Here is a 27,889-nt window from a genome sequence, read left to right on the forward strand (position 1 = left end):
GTACATGTAGTGGTGACGTGCCCCTGGACCATTGCATATTGCTTAAAGAAATTAATTTAGTGGTAGGTGGTTTGAATGTGAGCCACAAACACTGCAAGTGTACATCCTTCCTCTTCATATTTCGGCTGCTCCCTTTCCGGGGTCGCCACAGCGGATCATCTGCCAATATATCCACTGCCCCTCCTATTTGTGATCCGCATGTTTGTTTTGGCACAAGTTTTACGCCGGATGCCCTTCCTGACGCAGCCCTCACCATTTATCCGGGCTTGGGACCGGCACTAGAGCTACCCAAAAGTGTGTCCCTAGTGGCTGGTTTGTAAGTGTACATCATTAACATAAATAATTCATATTATTGCATTGGTAATGGAAAAGGTGAGAATAAATACCACGATTTGGTATTGCTGTACAAGTGACATATTCTGTGAGTGGGGTGACACAGACGGGTAGGAGGAACAGTCGGACTCACACTGCTTCTTCTCACATGATTTTTTGTGATCAAACCATTTTTGGATATGAGACATAGTAGTCAGGGTCTCTCTTGGCGAAAGACTGTGTGAGACCCCTGTTGTCAGTTAGTCGTGTAGTACGAACTCAAAGCAACTGCAGGACTCTCCCTCACAAGACAGCAAGTTGTAGAATGTACTGCGTAGTGTTTATACTGCAGTGTAGTTTGACCTACACAGCCTTTTGACAGCTTTCAAAGTTTGATCTTGATTTAATGGACCTTGGGTCCAGTTTTGGTCGCTTTACCATTATTCTCCTCTTGTATTGTAACGTCACGCACAGCATGACGATAGCTGAGATCTGAGATCATGGTTACATCATAACACAGTCTGACAGTTCAGAGTCAGAGAGTTGGGAAATTTAAAAAAAAAACAGTGCCTAGGTTTGTCAAATCGTTGGAATTGGAAGAGAAAACTAAATCAGGTTATGACCTAAACCATCAGCTTTAAACACTAATGTCCTCCTTTACAATCTTTATCTTCTCATGTGTTCTTTGCCTTAGTCTGGAGATGAAACATATTTATACCTTGTAAATGATTAAAGTGAAGCTCTGTTGAATTCCCCCTGACTGCATAGATAAAGAACTAAAGTCAAACAACCAATGATCCTGTCAAGATGCTGTGACCTTTTTGAGCAATTTTGAACCATGTTCTACTTTCCGTTATCAACCACTGGAATACAGCTTAAAGTTGGCAGTGGTCTGTACAGTGAACCATATTTTGGTAATATGACTTTTTTCAGATTCAAGCCTTTTTATAAGAATTTCACTCAAGAGTTTTCTTAATACAAATAAGAGAGAACTGTGGTCCACAGTAAAGATGATTCAGGATGTGTCATACACATAGTTCCTAACTTATGGCAATGAAACATAACATTGTTTTTTGCCCTCAAGTTTTTTTTCCCCTCAATTTTCCATTGCTAGTGTTGAAGATGAGTGGGTGGAGATGAAGAGGTGTCTTGAGCGGTCAAGCTCAGTGACAAGCAGACTGTCTAATGAGGGGTGAGTGGCTCAGAGAAGGAAAGAGGGAGAGGTAATGGACAACACAAGGAGAAACTCAGGTCATCCCCTGCTTGAACAAATGACCCATGCTGCTTCGGGAGGAACATAATGTCTGAAGTGGGATATTTGCATTAAGCCGTCTACATTTCAAAATGTTGTTTTCATTTTAAAATGATTTGTGGCATGAGTCAGCAGGCTCGTTATCTTTATCTTCTTCCCCCTTTTTCAGTCGGTGAACAACAAAGCAACTTTTTCCGTGAAATGAGCAAAGTCATGATCACTTCAAATGTAATGCAAACTTCACCACTTAAAAATAACGGAGCCCGACATGAAATTTTTTAAAAATCTTTTTACTTTACGCCACTCTTTTTCAATTAGCAACATTCTGCCCATTTGTCAAATATGTCATGTTTTTATGTGTACTTCATTGTATATTGTCACATTTTTATTACCCTGTTTTATCTCTCTCTAACTTGTATCTCTCTCTTTACTCAAATATTTTCATTACAGTCCTTCTTGGGACATGTGCTGCAAATTAGCATCTGCCAGAAACACTTGTACTTCACACAGCTATTATCAGTTTTTCTAAATCAAGCATCAGTCCATATCTAAAAAAATAAATCTGCGACAAAGAGTTCTTAACTTTGCTGTCACACACTTATTTTTAGGCTACACATACACAAACACTCGGATGGTTACTGGCCATCGAAGCCAAATTAAATTTTAATTGTTCTTATATGTTTTTCTTGTCAGACGATTGAACAGCTCATAAACATTATAGCATTCAATCCAAACCCTGCTTTACTGAATTGATGAAATGTTACGATCGCACATCCTCTGAAAAACTCACCATGAGACCCAGATTAAGTCGGTTTGGATACACTGGCATTAATATAAGGTCATTCTCTCAGAAAAAATAGTTTAACTTTCTCATAGTGAAACACCAAGCCACCATTTTCATATCCATGCCCACTGGACGCCATTTTAGAAAAGAGTTGGAGAAGAGGCAGTTATAAATCTAACCGGATGAATGAGAACATACATGGTAGTTTGAGAAAACGCAGTGTTGGTGGATCAGTCAGCCAGTGGGTCCAAACATGAACTGGTCAGTCAGAACCCCTCAGCAGAAATACACCAGGCAAAGGAGTTGACTAAACAAGCATCATATGCAAGTACAGCTTTCTCTCAAGTCATAAAACAAATCAGATTTATCATCATCAAGTTTCAGGAGCTACAACAGTACACATGTCACCTAGTGAGGGGTACTAGTGACACTGGAATATACTGTAAATGTAAAATCCTGTGTGTATGAGTTTTGCATAGCCAAGTGGAATGGGGATTTTTTTATAAGTACATTGTGGACAGTATACAGCTGTTTTCAGACATGCACTGGACTCTGCAGTTCCTCCATATTTTCTTTGGAGATGGTTCATGCAGGAAAGCAAACGTCCAAGTGAATACACTCCACAGTTTCTACAGACTTTATCCACCTGACCACCAGGCTTGATGATGCTGCCAACACGCAAGAGACGCAAAAATAAAAAATATATATATATATATATCTCCTGGTGAAGAAGTAGTGACACACACAGAAGCAGTGGCGGATTTAGCAATTTGGCGGCCCACGGCGAACACAGGCACGGGGCCCTCCACATACGTTGTTCTCCATCTGTTTTTAATCCTTATTTATCTAAGAAAGTTCTACTTGTAACTTCTTCCCAAACCAACAAAACATATTAACAGTTTAACAAATGCACTCACAGTAAAATCTTATTTTCATAAACAATATGCTCTCTGTACAATAAGAATGAACCGTATTGTCCATTCACATGGAAGATCTGTCATCTATAATCTTGGTTTTCAGCAGGATCTCAGATTAAGTTGATGGGCCTCTGTTTTACATCTTGTTTTAATTAAGTAAGAAGATAACACACAAAACAATAGGAGGTCAATTATATGAGTTACAGAAATAATAACAAAATTTACTTTTAAAAATGATTACCATTTCTCTTTGTCCCTGTCTTTCTCTTCCTCTCCCTTCATTGTTTTTATTTTCATGTCTCATTTTTTAATTATCATAGTAAAGGCCATCATGTGAAATAGCAGAGGCCCCGGGGCCACGCCCCCTCTCACTTGCTCAGAGCCACACACACACACACAGTGAGATCAGAGCTCGTTCATGAAGCAGCAGGTCAGAGACTTATTAGAATAGATATTAGAATAGATATTAGAACAGTGGAAACAGTGAAACCCCAGTTTCTCTCTGGTCACAGCTGCTCAGTGATCAGCTGAGTTTCTGTTTCCTCCTCCACTCTGACCTGCTCTCACTGTAACTAATAAACTGTCATCACTAGTTATCAGGACCTGGTCAGGACATGAAGTGACTCAGTGTCCAGAGTTTAAGAGGCTGCATTTAAACATCGTGAAAATGAATCATCCACATAATGTGTGCGCTCAGTACAACATGAGAGGCGACACACACAAGACTCAGTGATTAAGTGACCAGAGCGACACAGATTTATGATCTGACACCATCGATTAATCACTAACACATGATCATCATCTAAATAATCCCAATAAAAAACGGAACAAATGTACATTAGCTAAATGTACTGAACTAATTCTTTTTATGGGTTAACTGGCGCAACACTTCTCGTCAGTCTCTGTTTACACACATCTGTAATCCATAAGTTTATTAGGTTCTTTATGGGGCTCCTGGTAGTTCGGGGCCCAAGGCAATTGCCGGCCTTTGCCTCATGGTTAAGTCCGCCTCTGCTTAGAAGACACAAACAAAGATGTCAAGAAAGTTTGTAGTGATAGGAGCTGACGACGGTGTTGGAGTGCATGATCTCCGCAGCGGAGTTAATGTGTGAAAGGCAAACTGGGTAAAATCCGTAGTCAATTCTTCAGATTCTTCCCCAAGGTCACGGTTGAAAACGGCTTATGTCACAGCTCTCAAGACCCATCTAAAGCTTCACTGGCTCATAAAGCAAATTACTGCAGAGGAGGAACAACCAACTGCTCTTTACAACTGTTTCTAGGTTAATAATAAAATGCATCTGAAACAATATCAAACCAACAATGATTTAGTTCCCATGGTTTGCAGCTTGTTCAATACTTTTAAAAAGAGTAAAGTCTAATGGGACTGTTGTGAGACTGTATGATTGTTAAGTCAAACAGTTGTCTTCTGACACTATGGTGTTTTTTGTGTGTTTTTCCTATGTAGATTGAAATGTGTACATCTTGTTTCTTCTTTCAATGAGGGATCATTAAAAGTGTTTTAGTTGAGGCTAATGTATTCATATTCATCCATGCATTATCTATAATGCTTATATAATTCTTATCCATTGAAGGTCAGTTTTGTTAACCTAGCATAAGGAATTTACTGTCAACAGTTGTTTGATTGGACGTTATAATTCTGCTCTGTTCATTACATTTAAAACACACTGCTTATATTCTTCAATAGTAATTTATATCATTATATCAAACTGGGAAATGTTTGCAAAATCAGCTTTAAGGACCTGGGTTGTAGTCAGTACGTTGTAATGGGAGATACACAGTCCAGTGCTGATCAGTGCAGGAGGCTGGCTAACTACATGATAATCTAGACTAGTGGTCGCCAACACCTTGATTGCAATCGACTGGTTGATCTCCAAAAACCTCCACTTGCCATCCCTGCAACACCGTGGACCTCAGATCAGCTGTTTGTCAGTTGTCTGTTGTTCACACTGGTTTATCTACTGCATTTACTTCAATGCAAGTGGAATTATGTATATAACTAAATGCCAGGGCACTACAGTATGAAGACGTGTATGTTCCGGTCTTGATAACAATAACAATCAAAGCCCCATTAGAACAAATTAAGGGATTCAGAAAGTGAAACGCTGTAGTGCCTTTACTTTGAAAGGGATTCGGTAAGTGTTGGAAATATGTTTGTGACATAAACAGATAAACATTGTGGTTCACAGCAGAATGAAGAGAGAAAATGATCTTTCACCTGAGTCTAGATTCTAGTGCAGAAGTAACCTGCAGCAGTGAGTATATGTGACAACCCATTTTAAGATGAAAACTTTAAATAGAGAGAGAGAGTGGGTATTCTGTCCGACACTAAATTTTGCAATGGCACAACATTTGCGAGACTGTGTCCATTGCTGATATGTAGAAAACCCTTGTCAAAGCCAAATGTCCTAAATAGAAATCGCAAATGTGTATGATGGTTGACTCCCTGTTTAGCGATGTGGGGCTTGATGAGACTAAATAGACTGAATTGCGCTTCTGCTGTGGTCTTTCCGTGTGGAGTGTGTTCTCCCTGTGTTTGTTTGGTTTTCCTCGGGTACTCTGGAATCCTCCCACAGTCTAAACACATTGTCTGTAGTTGGAGACTTTAAATTGACTGTGGCTCTGAATGGTTGCTTCTCTCTATATGTTGGACCTGTAATATGCTGCTACCTGTCCAGGGTGTACCCCGGCTCTCATCCAGTATCAGCTGAGATTGGTTCCAGCTCCCCCTATGACCCTCAAAGGATAAGTGGAGTAGATAATGGATGGATTTTGGTTTTATGAATGAAAGAAATATCATCAGCAGTAGTTGATTTTAGCAGTGTATATATATATATATATATATATATATATATATATATAGATTCATTATATGAAATTGAATTATATATATATATTCTGAACATAACATCATTTAACTTAAATACTAACATGAAATATAATATTAAGCTTTATTAAATCATTGTCAGCCAGGACAGTATTTTAAGTTTTTCTAACCACAGCGTTGATTCTGTAATCAGAGGAGACGTTTCTACCCAGAATCCCCCTGTTATTACTCCATGTCCAATGTAATAACTTGTTTGGATCTAAGTTGCTCTCTTCTTCTTTCTCAAACTTGTATTCACCCGACTGTCGCACTGTGAACAGGGCTTCACTAACATTAGAGATACAAAATGGCCTCTCCACACACTGATTTGTCACAGCCAGTCATGCAGAAATATGCAAGAAAACACACACACAAATCATAAATTATGATATCACTCAATTATGGATGAGAGACAGATTTTTGGTATTCATATTCATTACCTCGTTGCCACTGAGACGTGATGTAACATTAATGATTCACACAAAACAATCCACATCATTCATGTATCAGTGTTTTTCAGTTATTTATATCAGCCATATACTTAACAGTCACTTAAAGTTGTCAGAGTCCAAACACATGTGGCTCCGACTTCATACTAATATCTGAACTGATTTAGATTTAGTATTTCAAATAGTCTGAACTCACAGATCTGCCAATAAAGTGTCATTAGTCACTGACAGAACACCATGAAAAGTCTCCATGGGAATATTAATATAAAATAAAATATAGATAACAATTGTGGTGGGGAGCAAACGTTACATGATAATTTATAGCACATGCTGCTGAAAAGTAACCCAAACACCAAAACAGACTCAAATTCAGTTCTTTGCCACCCAGGGCATCCTTCCTGAATATGAGGGTAATTTACTGTGGCCATATTTTTGCCTTCTGCCACCCCTCCCTCTGACAGTTTTATGGATGACCCCTCGCAGGACTCATACAAGCTCATCAATCAAATGAAGCCTCCGAATGGAACGGCGTACGGATGCCATTAAAACCATTACGAGCTGATAACAATTTCCTCACGTCATCCTCATTTCGGTCAGAAGGAAGTCTCTGCATTCTCAGTTCATTAGTATTTTATATTGCAGCGAGATCACTACCTCGGGCTGATAAATTTCTCATATCTCACCAGTTACCAGAAACACAAGTATCATGCACCTATGGCACACCTAGATCTAAGGAGTTTACAGAGAATAGGAAATGCATTTTCGTATCTTGACAATATTTATCAGTTTTTTCTGCATGTCTGCAATATGAAGCAGGCCACTGTTCTTATTCCAGCCCTGCAGGTAAATGCCCTCATGGCTAAACTAGCATGGTTCCTCTTGTACTCAGGTAAAGCTGTTCTCCCCCCTCACAGTGGGTTGTAGATGGAGAGAGAGGCAGGGATGCTCTCTCACCTTTGGGGATCTATGTTGGAGATGAAATGCAATTTGACTTTGCCAGCCCAAAAGGTAGATGAGAGGAAACTGGAAAGCTTTGCTTGGAGAAGGGAAACATGTATTTTCTTTTCTGCAGCATATATATGCATATAAATATATATATATATATATATATATATCGTATATTGTTGCAGTGGATATGAATTCTCCAAATGACCCTACAATGTAATATTTCTCCTCTCCAAGGAGCCAGATTTATTCCTGTTGTTACACCCCATCTGTGACCTCAACACATTAATTTAAGCCACAATCATAAAATCACAAATTTCTTTCGACAGTTTTAAATTACTGTATTAAATTACCCAGTCTGGCCATTTGCATCCCCACATCTGGTCCTAAAGAGAGGCAACATAAAGGTAAATAGTAAGGTTGGGTGTTGGTTGCCAGCAGGCAAAATTCCCAGCTCCTCCAAACTCTGTAGTTTTAACATTTATTTTTTTAGCCATTGAAAAGGTGATAAGAGACCAGAACTAAATGTTAAGTGTTCGTCAATATGATAAGAGATTTGACAGGATTCAGACTTAATACTAGATATTGATTCAAGTTCTTTTCTAAACCATGTGACAAACACAACACTGAGTGTGCACGGTAATTAACCACTTTCTGAACTGAATGTGTAATGACCAGCATGGTTAGTCCTCCAATCATTGAATGATGTAGAAAGAAAATTTTGTCGAGAACTTTAGTGTGACATGGATTTGAAGAGAAACGGGAAGAAACTTCTGTATCAACATTCATAGTCGATGTACCACGTCTTTGTCCATCAGTAGCTAACCTCCAAAGCTAACGTCATGTCTCCTAGCAAGGAAGGTATTTCCATAATAACAGTTTATAGCTTGTGATTGAAATCTACATTTTATATACAACTATTAAATCAAGGTAAATAAAAAATAAAAAAAATCCCAAAATGCAGCTTGGGAAATCTTTAATTGGCTGGTAACAGCTTTGGACTGAACTTGGCAGTAGCTTTAGACCTCCATGACCATGGCCACCTATTGTCCCCTGGGATTAATAACATATTTCTGATCCTGATTAAATATTTCCACCATCTAGGTTACACTTTTTTTTGCTTATTTGCAGTGTGAGTAATAAAATGAAAGGGGCAGAGCAGGTAAGCGCTCTGACTCTAATTAGGTCTTGCAGAAATAATCATGGATTCATGTTCAACTTTTACTTTCAGAGACGTCCAAACGACTCAGTGAAGCCTGCAATTCTTCCCCTCACCGCATTGTGCAAGAGCATTGTGTGTAGATGAGTCGTCTCTGTGGAAGCGGTGCCTGAGGTGTCTGTGTTAGGAGATGAAAGCTGTGGCCATTTTGTTTTTAGTTTCACAGTGTTTTCCTCCTTTTTTTCTGCTGAGGTTTAGTTGCAGAGCTCAAGCAGATCCCCACAGTGTCTTGGTGGCTGCTAGATTGCGCTGTGTCGCAGTCAGGCCTACAATCCACTATTTTTTTGCTTAAACGACTGCGAGCTAATTGAAGATGATCTCACAGATAACGACTCCTGACTGGACCATTTTTCATTGTTATCCCTCGGCTCTCCGGTGCCCTTTCGGCTCTTCTCTTTCAGCGTTTCCCCCTCTCTTTCTTCTGCCACTGCCGCAAATACAGTCGGTGCTCACTTCGCTGGCTTTTCTCTGAGGCTTCCCTTACATCTTTGCTTCTCTCTGTCTGATCACAGGCATAACCACTGTGTCACAAGCAATCTGTTTGACAGGAAATGCCAATTTCAGTGGGAAGGTTAGGCCTTTGATGTTGTTAGATGATAGGTATCTGCAGTCTCCCTGTACTTGTCCCATTGTCTGCCTTCCTCTCTGGCATGTGTTGAGTATTTCTGAAGGTTATTTTTTCCGGGACTAGGTGACTCTGTCTTTTAGTCAGTCACCATTTAATTATATGGTGATTATTATTTAATTGTTGCTCATTTTTTGTTCCCTAAAAGTACATATTAAAGGTTATAATGGTAATTGGTCATATTTAACCCTCAAAACCTAATTTTTTTTTTTTGTTTAATGTCTACCCTTCTAAGTTAGAAAAATAAATGACACTACACAGCAGACAGGGGTATTGCTGTCATAACAAAAAAAAACACTTTCTCAGTTATAATGAACATGTTTCTGATTTTTACAAGGTCCTTTTAATATAATATAAAATTTTTGTGTAATTAAGTTTTGTTGTGTTGGATTCCACACTAATCTTAACAATAAATGTCTCCTGTTATGTGACAACATATCACTTTACCCTGTTACATCACAAAACATACTCACAAATCAGCATACCTCCTTACAGAGCTCCACGTGGTGCAACAATAACAAAAAGACAGATTGTAGTTGGTCTCTCGTCTGAATGGAGATGGAGGGGTGATAGTGGTGAATACGTGATACTCGGCACCACCATAACAACGTTTTTTCTCGTGGTGGTAGCAACACACTATTAGTGCTATACTTGTATCTGATTTTTTTGCATTATTTATAATTTAAATATTAGGCCAATAGACTGAAATGACTGAGGGATGTAAACATAAAAACAGTTCAAATATAAATTGTCAAGCATTCACAGATCCAAACTACTTGAGTTGAAATTGTCTTATAAGACATGTAACTTGACTTTGACCTTTTCTAAAAGGTTTGAGACTAGTCTTGTGACTTGCTGTGACAGGAGTCTTCATCCGGACCTGCAGCAGTAGGCTTTAAGAAGAGATTTGGTTCTTGCATTTTTTTTTTAAATGGATCATGCACTTTTTATCACTCTACCAAATGAATATTGTAGAACAATTAACCAATGCTGGCTCCACAATGCAAACCTGGATCTGACGACTGAAAATATACTATTCTCAACCTCTACCTTTTTCTTTTCTTCTCACCACAGCAAGGGAAGAGAATGTGGCCACTTTCCGTGGCTCAGAGTACTTCTGCTACGATCTCTCCCAGAACCCCATCCAGAGCAGCAGTGATGAGATCACTCTCTCCTTCAAGACGTGGCAGCGCAACGGCCTTATCCTTCACACCGGCAAGTCAGCTGACTACGTCAACCTGGCTCTGAAGGACGGCGCTGTCTCCCTTGTTATCAACCTCGGCTCTGGAGCCTTTGAGGCCATCGTGGAGCCCGTCCATGGAAAGTTCAATGACAATTCGTGGCATGATGTCAAAGTGACCCGCAACCTCAGACAGGTAAGGCCCAGAGGCGGGGTGCATATTTTGAAAATGTGTATGAAGTAATTAGCTCAAGAGCTTTTCATAAAACACATCTTATTATTGATGATAGTAGTTAGCATTTAGGTTATATCTATCTACTGACTTACCAAACTAGCTACTTACCCACATACCACCCAACCCATCCATCCATCTATCTATCCATCCATCCATCCACCCACCTCTCTCACCTGTTCATCCATCCATCCATCTGTCCATCTATTTATCCATCCATCCACATGTCCATCTATTCATCCATCCATCTGTCCACCCACCTCTCTCAACTGTTTATCTATCCATCCATCCATCCATCTATCCATCCATACATACATCCATCTGTCCACCCACCTCTCTCAACTGTTTATCCATCCATCCATCCATCTATTCATCCATACATCCATCTATCCATACATCCATCCATCTGTCCACCCACCTCTCTCAACTGTTCATCCATCCATCCATCCATCCGTCCATCCAGCTATCACCTGTTCATCCATCCATCCATATACATTTTGTAGTTTTAGAGCACAGTTTCCTGCCTCCATTTCCTTCTATTTCCTCTTCCTTCCTCCTTATTTCCTTCATCTTATCTATCTGTGGGGTCATCAGGGAGATAGGATGTAGTCACCCATGACTGATTATCCAAAACTGATCTCCAATCAGAAATAAAATCTTCTAGGCTTTATGTTTTAATAAGTCAATAGACTCAGACAGAGTCGCTACTAATTTGTCAGGCATACGACAGAGGACCTGCTGGTGTATCTGTTTACAGTGTATCCAAGGAAACCCACCTTGTTTTAATAAAAGACATTCAAAAAATAATTGCAACTACAGTCTGACTACATGCTGTGCATAATGTGAACAGTTTTTGACTTGACAGAGCACAGGAAAAGGAGGACGAGCTGCTGAGAAGTTGGAGGCAAGCAGCTTAGTTGCCTGTGCTTCTTCATCTAACAGCTCACTGAGTGTGCCCTGCGTCGTCCATTAGGCTTATGCTCCCAGTGATATTTGAAACGATTGTGGTCCGCACTATGACATCTGTGACTGCTCCACAATAAAAGCCGCCCGGTGTATTGCTAAGTGAGTGCTTTTAATGTGAAGCAGTCGAGCAGTAAGGACTGTTGGGCTTGCATGAGAAATAGCTTAATCCAGCTCTGATATGGTGTTAATGTCAGTGAGATCAAATCTCAGAATGGAATAGTGAATTACATACTGTTTCTTGTCAATCCTTCAAGTTTAGGTGGACAGTTTCTGTCCTGCAAAGAATTTGTAGCCATGTCATTTGAAAATATATGTAATCAAGTGACACATGGCAACCATAAATATTGTCAAGAACACAATGTCTCAGAGGAACAAGGCCGCTTTCTTATTGTCAACTTATAGTCGTTACACAAGCTTAGCTACTGGCATCAGGACTGTGAAGACTAGACCAGAGGCATACCTATGTGCTTCTAATGGTGAGCCTTAAATAAACCAGACCAAACCAAACAATGCTGTGGAGTAGATTGTACTTGAACAATTCACTAATATAAGTTGATAATATTTAACTTCAGTGACTTCATTACTTAATCATACTTGGAATATTGTATTAATACAAAGGGGTCATTGTTGAGTGTTTTCGAGCTGAACAGACGTCAATGCATCAGTTTCCAGCCCGGACCACACCCCCCTCATCAGCACTGCAGCACTTGGCCGGCTTCTAATCGCCTAATTCACTCAGCTTGTCTGGGCACGATCAGGGTTCATTTAACGACAACAACACGCCACCTTCTCAACACCGTCTGTGACACGGTCGGTCTGTGACTCATAAATGTGCCCTCTCCTCAGCTGTGGATAAGTTTGAGTAATCTGCAGTCAAACACGCTGTCATTTTTGAGGGGCTTTCACCATCACTGGAAGTATGAACCAGTTCGATCACTGACTGCAAATAAGTTAGAGGCTTCACTATTGTTTTCGTTCATCTCGTTTAGCTTCTTAGAATCTTAGAATAAAGATTTATCTAGAAAATATGAATGTTTATGGGGTTTTTTAAACTCTCTCAATCAATAAAAATGATATATCAGTCTTTGGATTAACAAACAGTACTTGTTAGTAGTATACATTCATTGTTGATTAGGATGAGTTTTTTGCACTAATCCATTAAACATGCCTCGATTGTCTTGGTACTGTTCTACCGAATGCTTTTGAGAGACATCACAAATGTAAGAACTTTAGATGACAGTTTAGAAACATCTTTACCTTTTGGGAAACAAGGCCCTGATTTATTTTCCAGTCTTTTCACTCTCACTTCTGTTAACATCTGTTCTGATACACCTCCCCGTTAATGCACTTGGTGGAATGAACCATTTTTTACTAACACGTAATAACTCTCATTTTTCATCATTAATTTTTCATTTGATTTGTTTTAATGTATTAACACACCCGCTGTTTACTTGCCTACCCACCTTTCTGCAAAGCAAACAGGCATTGGATACGCTATGGTAAACAAACTCCACTGTATGGTAGATATCATTTTTATTGTCATCTTTTGGTTTGCTGTGTTCTTCTTCCTTTACTTTATTAGTCTTCTCTACATCAAGAAATGTTTCCCTAATGTGTTTTCATGATTACTTTACTTTCCTTGTCTCTTCATCCTTTACCTGGTTCATCCATGTTGATTTTGTACCTTTCTGATTTTAATCATTTCCTTTTTTCCGTCGCCCGTCACTTTTTCTTTTAGTTGTTTGCTTGGTTTTTACCCTCAGGGGTTTTACTGAATTTGTTTCATTCCAGAATCTACTGGTAAATGTTTTTGGGCGGTAATATTGCCTAAGCTTTTAGAAGTACCAAAAGAGAAATACTGTACATGGACCGAATCCTCCTCACTTGACTTTTCATCTTCATTCATGTTCCTGTACACTTGAAAATATGTGGCAACCAATAACTGTCGGAGAAAACTGGCTTACCAATTCGACTTATAAGCATTTTGGCTGCAGTATAAATGAAGTCAACATACAGGAGCATAGAAAAGAGGAAGTTAACAAAGCATAACTGTAGGATCAAAGATTTATCTTTCAGAGCAAAAGAGTTCTGTCGATGAAAACTGTCACTTAATAAACTGTGGATAGTGATGAAGGGCCTGCTCATGTGCTGTTGTAGATGTTGGAACATGAGTCAGACTTGGACACAGTGTGTGGTATTAGTAAACCTCATAAGTAAGCTCAGCAGCAGGTAAAGTCATCTCAACCTTAAGCTGAGGCCAGTCGTCAGTTTGTTTTTCTTTATCCTGCAGTGGTACACGGTTGTATTTTATCTACCATCTAAGAAAAACTAAAAAGGTTATTGTTATTTGAATTCCATAAATAACATGGCGTTTTGAAAATCTAAAATACTTGTAGTGACGTTGAAAGACACTTTTGGTTGTTTTTATGCAGAACGGACTAAATGTGAATGTGTCATTATTAGCGTTATGTAAGCAACATTTAATTGTTGAGTCTAATTGATTTTGAGGAAACATTTTCAATGCTTTATCTACGGTAACAATAAGCAACAGCTCATAAACTACTCATAGCCTATGTTTTGACGTCTCACCCTATAAACTGTCAATTTAGCTGTCAAATAGATGTAGGTGAAGAAATAGACTATACAGAAGCATAACATGAAATACTCAGGTGGTGAACTGCGGAGCTTCATTCCACATCTGCTGGTCAGAGTTTAGTCATGGCAGAAATATTGTCACGTATTCCATTCTCTGTGTCCCGTCCTTCATATTTGTGTTTGGTTTTATGTGGTGTGACACTAACTCCTCCCTCCTTAAATGTTTTTTTTTCCCTGCATGTCACTTTCTTCTTGGTTTCTTTCCTCCCTCACTTATATTCAGACATAGAACAATAGACAGCACATGGTTTGTGGAATGAAAATTAATATTAATACATGTTCCTCAGTGTCTAAAGCTAAGTTTACCCTGTCAACTTTTTGTTTTGTCATCTTACTAACCTTGCATGCACATCAAGAGTTTCAACATCGACTAAGTCACTAAAAATTTAAGAAAATTATTGGCTGGCAGTGTTCCCTTATATCTGTTTTGTCTGATCCGTAACAGATAAAACGTCACAGGGTCTGAGATTTAAAAATCCTATTGCTCAGAGTTATTATATCTATCCTTGCAATCAAATGGGGAGAAAAAAAAACAACCTTTATTTCCACCCTCACTGTTCATTTCTCATTATCAGGTGACAATATCAGTGGACGGGATTCTGACGACCACAGGTTACACCCAGGAGGACTACACCATGCTGGGATCAGATGACTTCTTTTATGTGGGTGGAAGCCCCAGCACTGCTGACCTGCCCGGTTCTCCAGTCAGCAACAACTTCATGGGCTGCCTCAAGGAGGTAAAGTGCCTGATTCTTCAATTACTGTTTGTGAGAGTAAAACATGATGCTGGTGAAGTGGGAGCTGTATTTATGTGTATCTTTTAAATGTATATCAGTTTTTGGTGTCACTTTTCTGGCTGGATTTGGAAAAGAGGCTTTAAATTACAAATTGGGAAATTTGAGAGCAAACATTTTACAGTGTAAAAAAGACTTGATAAAAAGTAGCATTGAGAGCAAGATGTTCTTCACACTGTTTTGCTTCAGTCCACTAGATACAAGTGGCTGCAGTCAATCTAATAATCGTCCTTTTCTGTTTAAAACGTCTCTTTTCACTCGAGTCTAACTTTACCTGTCAGCTGTTTGGTGCTGTGCAGGTTTCGTTCGAAATGGAAGTGGTACAAGTTGCAGCATTCAACCATATAATCTCTCTAAGTGCCATAAAACAGTGTGATAGAAGTGGCCTTAAGACCCTGTAGACGTGAAGACTTGGATAGTAACTCTTTGTGGGCATGTCATTAAGGACTGAGCTATAGGTCCAGTGCAATTATTCCCTGCTGTGGCTGCAGTGAAAATGAACATGCTTCTAAAGTGTATTGTACTGAGCCAATCACTGTGTGTTTGACAGAACAAAAGAGTGTTTCTAAATCTGTAGCCGTTCTTTTAAATGTAAGGAGGCTTTCAACTTCAATCTGTTTGGTGAAGCTCTTTTGAAACAGTTCCTGTAGGCTGGAGTCAGGGCCTTCGTTTCAAACGTGGTGCAGACCTTAAAGATTCACAGCAGCTGAAAACCCGTTGTCACACATTCCAAGCAGTAAAACGCAAAAAGGCCCTCTCACGAGCGGGTAGTTTGTCTGTTCAGGGCTAGTGTAGAAACATGGCCGTGCAACATGGCTGACTCTTTGGAAGACGACTCAATCCTTGATACTTCATTCTGAGGATGATGAAAACACAATTCTGAGTTTGAGGTGATTATACATGACAACTATGAACATTATATTACATTTCTGACAGTAGATCCACCAAAATCCTACACGGACCATTCGAATGGTAACAGTCAGTCTGTGGACAGAGCTCAACATGTCTTCTTCTACGTCCTTGGATCAACTACAGGACTGGTTAGCAACTGGCAGCCTGCGGCCAATAATATATTTATATAATATATAATATATTTATAATACTGAAGGCCAAGAACAGCCCATTCCAAACAGGCAGGTTTAGAGCGGCACGATGCACTGGTATATTCCATGTTTACTTTGAAATTTTAGTTTGGTTCATGGCCCAATACTATGACCAATACTGCAGCCCGACACTAGGGGGCGCTCTGTTTTGGCTTAACTTTTGGAGAGCTGTCATGTCATCCATGTTTATATACAGTCTATGGTAAAGGCACAGACCTGAAGCTCTTTACACATCCATTATTCAGAGAGCAGAGCGAGAGAGAGAGAGAGATGTTGTCCCACCCTCTCAGACCGTCTCCACTGATGGTGTAGAAATTTCCTGAACACAGAAAAATAAGTGGAGAATAAGAAAGTACAGACAAAGGACAGGGTCTGTGCAGATAAATACATACACATCTAGTGGGTTATGCTGTTATACAATAAGTAATATACCTAAAGCTGTAAAAAAAATTGTTATGATTTAAATATCTATGTGCATTTAACTTAAACTTATTTAAAATCCTCCTCATCTACTTCTTCTTATCATGGTTCAGCTGCTGTCAGCTTTGACACTTCAACTGTGATCGGTGCTCACATCCCAGCTGACATTTCAGCTGCCTCCAGCGCTCTCACCTTATCTTTTTTACAGTGCTTAAATCTTATTTGTCATTAAAACTCCAAATGACACTTCAGCTGTTTTCAGTGACGGACACTGAACCCTTCCATCTCTCCAGCATTCAAATTGAATTCAATTTCCTTTACTTGCAACGGTTGTTCCACTGCTCCAGTTCATTCTTCAATTTCATTTCCGATTAAATTATCTTCAGAAATGACATTTCATTATTAGAAATCACAATTTTACATGTAAGACCTCCACTATAAACTTACAGTTTGCACATATATTGCAGGTCAAATATGCAGTGACAGAAAAGAGAAAACTGAGAACGGACAAGGGATGACAAGACTTTTTGTAATTTTGCAAAGTTATATTAAGTTTTACCTATACAAATACTGGTAGGGCGGTTGTTCTCTAACCAGAAGATCGGCGGTTCGATCCCAGTCTTCACCATCTGCATGCTGTAGTGTCCTTGGGCAAGATACTGAACCCTGAATTGCCCCTCATAGACAATGCACTGTAAATTACACCATGGATGCACTGTATGACTGTATGGGTGAATAGAAATAAACTGCAATAAAGCAGTTTGAGTATCAAGAATAGAAAAAGTACTTTAAAAATCTATAAGTCAATACATTTATATATAGATCAAATGTCAGAGGAGACTCAGCAGCACTGTGTCTGATGAAAGTTATATTTAAGTTGCTTTTGTTCTACTAACAGTTACCACACTGAGCTAACCCAAACACACACACACATGTAGGCTACATGCACAACCACACACAAACACAAATATATTGTTCCCTCAAGCTGATGATGTCATTCCATATTGCACTTGACTGGAGCCAGTTGCTGCGGCATGGCAGCAGGGACCCAGCATTTTCTGTCACACACACACACACACACACACACGTATACACACACATACAGAGTGCACAGCATCATACAGGCTGCAGGGAGAGGGAGGACATGGTGCAGTGGCCCTTTAATCCCCCTCTGGCCTACTTCCTGCTCTGTGCCATGCTGGGCAGGTTTGCAATTCCCTGTACCCCCCACCCCTCACACAGACACACACACACACACACACACACACACACACACACACACACACACGGCCACATGCAAATAGAGGCACGAACACCCAAACATGCCCATTAGGTTTGAGTTCTCACAGGGATAATGTTGGTGTCACTTTACGTATAAAAGTATAAGACACAAAAACATTTTCATGTGGGCTGGTGCAGACACACACACACACACACACACACACACACTCATCATATATTCAGTAATATCCAACGTAGAAACTGCATGAACATTTGGGTTTCATGATTTATGGAACAGGGATATGAAACAGTGCAACATCATAAATCACACACCAATTCATCATTTTCTGATCCCACACTTTTTGCTACTATCATCAAATCATGATGTGTGTTTGTGATTTGATGTTGATATTTTTCAGCACCAGCCTTTCCCTTATTTGCTTCATATGTACAATAGCTAAAATGTGTAAACAAAAATAAAGGAAGAAGATTCATATGTGACTGAAAATACATTTTCACACCACAAATGACCTAAATGATGAATCAGTTATCACAGATGATATTTGTTGTCACATTCATCAGACGTCCAATGGACAGTTAGTGAGTTGAAACTATTAAGACTACTACTGAGAACTGTTGTTCTCCTGCATGGCAACAGATGTTACACTCATACACACACATGAATCTATGCACAATGGTTACACACTCTCAGACACACACGCACCCTGTCTGAAAGATTGTCCTCATACTCTCTCTCTCTCTTGTACAGTCGCACACATTCTACTCACCCACACATCTGCAGTACCCACCAGCTCTGCCTCTGCTGTCCAGCACCCTCGCATCCTCCACTCCTTGCCATTAAGGCTAATTTGCCTGCTGCCAATGCTCTTGTCCTCGCCATCACAGAGCGGCATTATGGATAAATGTTTTGTTACCATGGCACCAGGTACTGGTCGCCCCTGGTAGCCCCTGTGGTTGGCTGGCGCGCGATTGTTATGCCTTTCATAAGCCAGCAATTACAGAGAAAGCCTACATCTCCAAACCTACAAAATACATAATGGCCTACAATAACACATAATTGCTATAATTGTCATTGTCATTACACCTCCATCATCCACTCACGTGGAGGCCTCTGACTGTGCCTGCACACTGTAGCCAGCAAAGAAGCACTAAGGACTGGTTCACAGACAGAGCACGAAGGATGAGCAAACACAATGACTGTTATTCTCACTTTCTCCTGTTGTAACAGAACCTGCTACTGTAATTACAAATATTTTCATTGAATTTTTACCACCCTTAACTATATTATCTTGTACTGCATTAAAACAATTTATTGAAATTGAGATAGAAGAAAAATCTTTCAGTTATCAGTTGTTTTAATCATATCCCTGTGGTACCAAACACAGAATTTAAACAAGTATTGGTCATTTACTCTGGTTCTTGTGCTTTATTTATATTTAATGCACTTCTTACTGAACACTTACATACAATCGCAACACAGCCTACTGTAGAATTGTGTCTCTCATGGCCGACTTCACGGCAAGATTAGCTTGGTTCACCAGCTGCCTCTCAGAATATGAGCTTTTCTCGACTTCACCTATACAACACAAGGCACCACAAACATAGCGAAGCAATAGAGTAAATGAGAATTATTTCTGTTAAAGCTTCCAACGTGATCATATGAGTGTGAGGTTACGCTGCTGTATTTATTTCACAGCTAAAGCAAATTTGTGTGTGTTTTAAAGTAAAGTTTCAATCTAAATTTACATTTTAAAAATGTGGATGTCTTAATATATTAAACATCATTTGAATCTCTTCAATCAAGTGTAATATTAACCACAAGGTTAAAAAGCTGCATACACAGTCATGACTCATTTGTCAGTTCTTATGTAGTTTTACAAAAATCTACATGATTGAATTTGCTTCTTTTCCACTTGGCAGAAGCACAACAAGCTTTAAAAACCCTGCGATCCATCCATTATCTTTTCCGCTTATCCTTTTAACATTCGGGGAGAGGGCGGCTGCATGATCTTTTTTTTTTAACCCTGCCTCCGGCTTGAGAAAGCCCATGCAAACGTGAGGAGAACATGCAAGCTTGACAAAGACAAGCCTTGACTGTGCTGGCATTCAGACCGAGGACCTCTTCCTGCGAGGGGAAAGTGCTGACCACTGCTGACCTCTGCTGACCAACATTCCTGTAGTCAACGACAGAGAGCAACATCTCATCATTACATTCCTAACTGCAAATGTCACTATTGTAGCTTTGGTTTGGTCTCCACCAAATCCTGAAGAAAAATCTCAATCTTCAGCTGCTTAATGCTACATTGTATATAAAAAAAGGAAGGCTTTTAATTTGTCTGTGTGCTAGGTTTGACTGTTTGGATGCTGTGTGGGTCATGTCAATGAGATACAGTATGTTGGTTTCCTGTGTGAAAGCAATAATCTCTGTTATTTCTTTAACCCATGATTGTTCCACAACCTGAATGTTTTTATTATTGTAGCCATGGAGACGGTTGCATGCCCACCACCACTGGACCATTTTGGGAGATACTCCCATAGGTCCCACAGAAGGGACAGACGACCTATATGATCGTTCAGCTTGGACGACTCGGTGTATTGAAAATATTATATGGGAAAAAAATTGTAAGACAACTGTACTTTATTATTATAATTCAATTGTTAATTTCCTTCATACATAGGCCAATAACTATGAATTCATTGTCATAAATATCTTTTTCTCCAAAATAACCTCCTCACACATACACACACACACAAACATATATGTACAATCCTTTAAGGATTTTGCATTGACTTCCATTCATTGTGGAAAGCCCAAAACCTTATCCAAACCTTAACCATGACTAATTCATGCCTAAACCAAACCTTAATATAACTTGACCCTCAACCAGGACTTGAGAAATTACATTTTACCTAATTAGGAGCAAGCTTTGGTCCTCTTTAAGTCAACCGACAAGGTCAGTGTTTATGTTGAAAATGTCCTGAGGTGGTAAGAAAATTTTCCCTTCATCTAATTAATCAAACTGATGTATAAAAGCACCACCAGCCACAGTCTGAGGATATATATTCGAGATTTCATCAGACTAAGGAGGATCCAGCTCAGATTGTGTGCTCAGCAAAGGAAATGATGCCACCCTGTGGGCAAAACTGCACACTGCAAAAGCTCTGATCTGGCAAAACACTCATGTCGAAACCATGTGACTTACAATACTACAGGACTAACACTGAATGTTAAGTGCTTTTTGCTGGTGTGTCTACACGAGGCTACAGCAACATGTTTATGAAGGATAATACTTTTTTTTTTTCTTTCTATATTACTGTTACTAGCTTTCTACTTAATTAGAATGCAGAATCTCTTCTTATTACATGCATGAAATATACACGAACAAGCACTGACAGAGTAAATTGAAAACTCCCACACACACACACACAGTTTCAGTGTTAGTGGCAGCTGATGGCGTTCTTGTATAATGTTGAGTATTTAGTGGATGGTTCTTTGTGACCTGGGCAATTGTCATTTTCTGCAGAGCCGTGTGCGCCACACACGCTACACACTGTCAGTGGGCAGAGATTCATGGGCAACGCAGCTGCAGACATATGGGGATGATAAATGTTTGTGTCTCCCAGTGCTCTTACACACACACTCACACACACACACACACACACACACACACACACACACACACAAACATCCCTCTCTCTTTCTCTTGTGTATGATTAGTTGTAGTAGGATTGTAGGCTTCATGCTAAATGGTAGTATGCAGATTACGCATCATGCAGAGGTAAATTAACTCTTTAGATTAGAGTTGTGTGATGTTTTTGGATGCAGCAGGAGACTGAGTTGATGATGGCACCCCCCCTGTTGTGTCCTTGTTGTTGTGAGATGCAGAGGAGGCAGGATTACGATGCCCTGTATTCCTACCATGTCTCCTGTACATTATGTTTATACACTTTTCATTGAGCACAGTGTCATCACTGGCCGTATCGATGCTCAGAGGTATCAAACATCCGTGTACTACAACAGAATCATACACATGGTGTGGGTGGAGGTCGTCAAGGTGGATGGCAACTGGAGCTCATGACCTCAGTCTTGTCAGTCGTCAGGTTTTTTTTTAAAAAAAAAAGCACTTTGGTAAAGGTTATGGAAATATCAAGCCAACCTCTTACCCTCATCATTACTGAGAAGAACCAGTGCCTTTACATTCCCAGAAAAAAGAAGCATAATGTACTTACTAGAGGCAGATATTGCAGATATTACACATTTGGTCCACATCTGATGTTCAGTAGTTTTTGAGACTTGCCGGATGCGAAACGTGCTGTTTGTTAATGTTCTAATTAAATGCTTCACATGAACTGTGTGGTGGAATCGCTGCTTTATAAATCACATGAAATGAATCAGAATCCAGTGAGGCAGAACACAGTGAGAAAATGCGTTTGAGAGGAAACCCATCCTATTACCGACGTCTCATAATCTTTAGTCAAAAACCGCCCTCAGGACTAAATGTCAGCTCCAGGCACAATCCCAACGTAAACACTGATGTTCAGAGCCAGATAATTACAAGTGGTTGTATTTTGCATTACAGACACTGTAAGGTTCGGGAATAGATTTTTTTTTTTTTTTAATCAACATGTCCCATGCTTTATTGTGTGTGTGTGTGTGTGTGTGTGTGTGTGTGTGTGTGTGTGTGTGTGTGTGTGTGTGTGTGTGTGTGTGTGTGTGTGTGTGTGGAGGTCTGCCGAAGAAGATAATGCAGTGATGGATTTCTATCATTTGGCCATTGTCAGACATTTTCAATAGCTTTCTGTTGCCCCAAACTCTCTCTCTCTCTCTCTCTCTCTCTCTCTCTCTATATATATATATATATATATATATAGCCTGAGTAACTACTCAGCACAATCATGGTGGAGAGATTGTGTCAAATTATTCAATTCAATTCAAATGTATTTGTATAGCGCCAAATCATATTATATGTTATCTCAAGGCACTTTACATAGAAGGTCAAGACATTAAAATCTTATTAATATAAAGAAACCCAACAGTTCCCACTATGAGCAGCACTTTGGCGACTGTGGAGGAAAAACTCCCTCATTAACAGAGAGAAACCTTGAGTAGAACCAGGCTCTATGTGGGCGGTCATCTGCCTCGACCGGTTGGGGTGAGCAAAGAAAAATGGGGAGGAGAGGAGAGATGGTTGGAAAAGAGGGGAGAGGAGAGAGAGAGATAGTGGGGAGGTGGATGAGGGGGAGAGAGAGGCGAGAGAGACCGGGAACACTTGAGCACCATCAGGGATCAGATCTGACGAGTTCTAATGAAATCAATAACAGTGTAAAGACTTGTCTTTACACTGTTATTGATTTACACTGTTGTTGATTATTATTGAACAGTCACAATTCACATAATAATTAATTACTCACGCTACAGTGGCTAACACTGTGCAGGACGCCATTCTTCCACATATTAGACAAACACACGTGCACAGTTTACTCACCTTCACGGCTTCAGACAACATGGAGTTGCCAGTTCACCTAAATGTCCTTGGACTGTCGGAGGAAGGTCGTAGAACTGCTAACCACTACACCACTGTGCCTCCATCCACTGTGATATTTGATTATTAACTGAAGCTCCTGACCTGCGTCTGCATTGCTGTCCTGCCACATGATTGGCTGATTGGATAAATGCATGAATGAGTAGATGTAAAAGTGTTCCAGGTTAAGTGCCTGTTGAGTTCAGTATTTTGGTAAAGTATAGTGTACATTTTTTTATGTTTTGCATATATTGTATACTTAGTGTATAGTGTGTGTGTGCACGTGTGTGTGTGTGCGTGTTAGATATCCCTCAGTCCGCTATCAGTCTCTGTAAATGCCTCATTCTCATGTTAACCTGCAGCCTGCATCTGCAGCGTGCTGATAAAGCTCCCTTTGCATGTTGAAAGGCCTCTTTGCTATGATTGTTTAGAGGTGGCAGGGACCTGAAAGTGACTTGTCAAATTGTCAGCGACACTCTCCATTCCCTCCTCCTATACCCTCCTCCCCCCCCCTCCAGTCCATTTCATATGAATTATGGTGTATTTTATCAGCAAGCAGGGTAACAGGGGGACATGTGTGTGTCTGTGTGTGTGTGTGTGTGTGTGAAAGAGAGAGAGAGAAGGAGAGAGAGAGCAAGAGAACCATCCTGAACTTGGCAAGTTCGTGACAAGGCTGCATTTATAAAATCCTGGTCAGTATCGAAGACAACGCTGTTTTTTTATGTTCTGCAAGTAAAACTAAGATACTTCAAGACGTACACCATCAAATATGAAATGCACAGATTCACGTTAACATACTATTGTTGCTGTCACACCACCTCCTGCACATCCTGCATTTGTCCAAATGTGATATTCAACATGCCTCTGTCTGGCTCTGTAGCCTCTGCTTCCTGATTGCATTCATGTATTGTGCTCACCAAGCCTTACATGCTGTCATCCATATTAATTAATCAAAGCATTTGGGATCAGATAGCATGGTCCTAACTACGCATTGTCAGAGAAGGCTGTGATGCAAGACCTTGGAGAAAAGGTTTACGTTTACTGACATTCTGAGGATTGAAGCGTTAGAGACTATAACGCTGTTTTCAGATATGACCACTAGAGGATCTCTTGGGAAACGGGTTTGTGAATTTCTCCAGAGTTTACCTTTCCAACATGAACAACACAGCGGGAGACTCTCTGCTCAGACACGTTCGCACTAGCAACGAGGATTCAGGGTGAGGCGTGGTGCAGCAGGCAGAGGCAGGATGTGACGTATTGATTGTGCAGCGGAGACGCAGGGAGGGAACACAGGGACACACGCAGCCCCTGCAGAGAAAGTCCAAAGGATCTCCTGAGTTCAGTGCTTGTCTGAAATCAGCTAGTGGGGCGATATCACGGTGACGTCACAGTAAGTGTTGTCTCAACCAAAACACTTCAGTCGACACTGCACCTCCCTCAGGTCATCAGAAATCCACCCGCCTGTAGTTTCAACTCGATTGGTGGACACTTGAAGAACAGACAGACAGAGAGAGATCTCTGGATTCTCATGCATTACATTGTGCGCTCTTTCAAACACCCCTCTGGCTGTTTTTTTAAAAAACTATAAAACACTTACAAGCCACAACAAAGAAACGTTCTCTTCACAGATCAATAGTTGTCATCTCCCCTCAGCTTGAAGGCACTGGATGACAGTGACAATGACATGACTCAGATGCTCTCAGAGGGTTTTCAACACAAAGACGGGCTGCTTTTGGACTCTTCCACTGAATTAAAAACTGTGAGCAGAGAAGTTTACACAACAGAGGAGGACGGAGGGGACGTCTGTCTTTATTTCAGTGTGGGACAGTGTGACTAAGCAGAGTAGGTGAAGTTCAGTGTCTCTGTTGACATAGAGAAACGATCCAGTGCATGTGAGTGTAGGAGAGAGTAACGGTGAATGTCTGGAACTCCTGGTGCTGTTGACATTGTGTTGGAGAATGGCATCAGAAAAATCCGATATGATTGATGAGTTGATTGAATCAAGTCTGCGATGCATTTTACATCAATGCTTTATCCATACCACATCCTTTAGTCTCCCTTTCCCCCTGGAGTCCTCTGCTTCCATCCAGTTTGTCCCACTCAGGCAGTCACAGGCTGTTTTGGGACGTTACTTATGTCGGTATGATGTTCCCGGTTGAGTCTACCGACAATGACATCTTTTGCAAAGTGCCCCTACATGGAATAAAATTACATTTCATTCTGGAAAAAGCTCAGATTTTTCAGTGTACAAGGGGCATGTTGCTTTACATATATATAACCAACTGAATGATGTGATGAATCAGGTGTAAAACAACGACTCAATTGATTCATCGTTTCAGGCAGATGGATGGAAAGTTAGAAAACAGATCACTTCCTGTCGACGCCAGACTGTTACTCTCACATCAAACTTGATCTCCACACAGTGTTTTCTCGGGCTTCAATATTTTTTTCATTCTCACTGTTAGCTCTGTGTATATCGTAAATAGTATTTACCGTTCGTTTTTTGTATATACAGTTCGTAGTTAGCCTTTTTGACTCTACATACCAAAAAACAAACGGCATAAACTATTTATGATATATTAAAAGTTAACTGTGAGGGTGACAAAAATATAGAAGCACAAGTTGGATGCGAGAGAAACAGTCTGGCGTCGACAGGAAGTGAACCGACCGGCAGTGCGGGAAGTGGAAGTACGTGACACTATATTGTGCAAGCAGAGTATAGCAGTTCTCAACAGCTCATTGCTTTTTTTTTTTTATATGTGAAAAAAACTTGGATCTTAATAATGCTTTCTTATATCTCATGAACAATTGTTAACCCTAATGGTTTGGACATGCTCGGCATGCTGCCATAGACTTCATGCATTACCTTATAAATACAATTTTTAGCCAATGTGATGTGAATCTGTGAGATTGGTTAATCAGTCAGTCCTTTGCTACTCAGTCTAAAGGACTTTACTCAACTATTCACAGAGAACAATGAAGAACCAATTATCTGCAGGACTCCTTTATAGAGACAAATGGCCATGGATTCCATTCATGTCAACAATGGTCCAGGTTAAGTCAAGTGCACATTTTAGTGCTGAGTCTCAAGAATTCCAACTTCTTCTTCTGGGCGGATCTAAGAATTCAAATGATAAAGTTCGAAGAGGAATTTTGTCTCATGTGTGTCATTAACATTGCTTTCCAATTACATATTTTAGTAGCCTTGCCCTTTATAAAATGAAAAGTTACCATGTCATGTCAGAATGTGTCAGAATCTTTCTCTTTCACATGTAAGAGGCTGGATGCACATCTTAAACCTCTCTACCTGTAACGCCCACGCTGGCTGTATGAGCAGTGCATGGCGGCTACGCCCTGACCTGCAGCATGTTCGCAGGCCTCTGCTGTTTACACGGGCAGCGGGACTGCAGCTGATCTGCAATGTGAGATTTCTGTTGTGATCGCTGTATTTCCTCAGGTAAAACATGGGCTGTCTGAATGGGTACAGGAAGTGTTACGAGTGTGACATATTGAACAGGAAAACATTGAAACTGTGGTAAAAGATAATTTACTCTATTCTGCTGTGAACCGCAAGCGGTGTGCGTAGAAAATAGGCAAAACCTTGACTCTCTAGAGGAGGAGCTCACACAGGCAGTGTGGCTGCTCTAACCTGGTAACATGGACGCTGAGGTGAAAAGTAAGACGTTCCGCACATGCGCCACTCATCAGTTGAGGTTGAGACATATTGAAGCTGCATAATATATATTTTTAATATATTCTGCATATATATTGTGTTTATGTCTGCCATCAGGGTTTCGCTCCTTATATACAATGCATTCTATTGACTTTTCTGTGATTTCTTAAGCAGATTTTACCAATCTGTGTAAAAGATGTTGAATTTCGCCTGAATCTCTGGCACCTTCACATCTTAACCATGAGGAGGATTATTTTGAAGACTCCTTTTAACCTGTGTTATGCTTTGAGGGGCAGCTAAATGTATTGCTCCTTCGATAGCGTTGAGTAGTTTTGAAACCCCTCTGTCACTTTTTGATAAAATGAGCAGGTTCAGAGTACTACCCATTATCCAGGTTCACCCCAGCTGCAGAAGCGGCTGGAGCTTTGCATTATCATTATGGACAGAAGCCCTTTTACCCCAGTGCCATTTGTACATGATGCAGATGTCCCTCTTCCCTTGTTACTGGATGTTGTGGACATCTGTGGAATTTATTGGCAGAGAGTGTGGATCTCTGGTGCTGCAGACTCCAGATGCAGATTTTCATAGAGTAAAGATGAACACAACAAATACATAATAACTCAGTATTATAACATCACAACAGTTAACAATAGAGACAGAAACGTGGATTTTATTATTATTAATATTCTCTACTAAGCCGGTTGTTTGCTTCTGT

At 40.1% G+C, this 27,889-nt stretch overlaps 1 protein-coding gene across 13 annotated transcripts in view; it reads left to right on the plus strand.

Annotated features, from left to right (window-relative positions):
- nrxn3a (neurexin 3a) overlaps nt 1–27,889 on the plus strand; it is a 173,048-nt gene that overhangs the window by 67,540 nt on the left and 77,619 nt on the right. For 10 of the 13 annotated variants that reach the window (XR_011244839.1, XM_069536473.1, XM_069536475.1 and 7 more), the window contains exons 6-8: nt 10,462–10,763; nt 13,241–13,285; nt 14,996–15,157. Coding sequence is in view for 12 of the 13 variants with exons in the window: in XM_069536473.1 (XP_069392574.1) it covers nt 10,462–10,763; nt 13,241–13,285; nt 14,996–15,157 (509 nt within the window). In the remaining variant the exon portion in view is untranslated. The remainder of the gene's footprint in view (nt 1–10,461; nt 10,764–13,240; nt 13,286–14,995; nt 15,158–27,889) is intronic. The other 3 variants (XM_069536478.1, XM_069536476.1, XM_069536479.1) reach the window with 2 other exon arrangements.

The sequence above is a fragment of the Paralichthys olivaceus genome, chromosome 12, assembly GCF_024713975.1.
Source record: "Paralichthys olivaceus isolate ysfri-2021 chromosome 12, ASM2471397v2, whole genome shotgun sequence".
In the NCBI taxonomy this organism is placed as follows: domain Eukaryota; kingdom Metazoa; phylum Chordata; class Actinopteri; order Pleuronectiformes; family Paralichthyidae; genus Paralichthys; species Paralichthys olivaceus.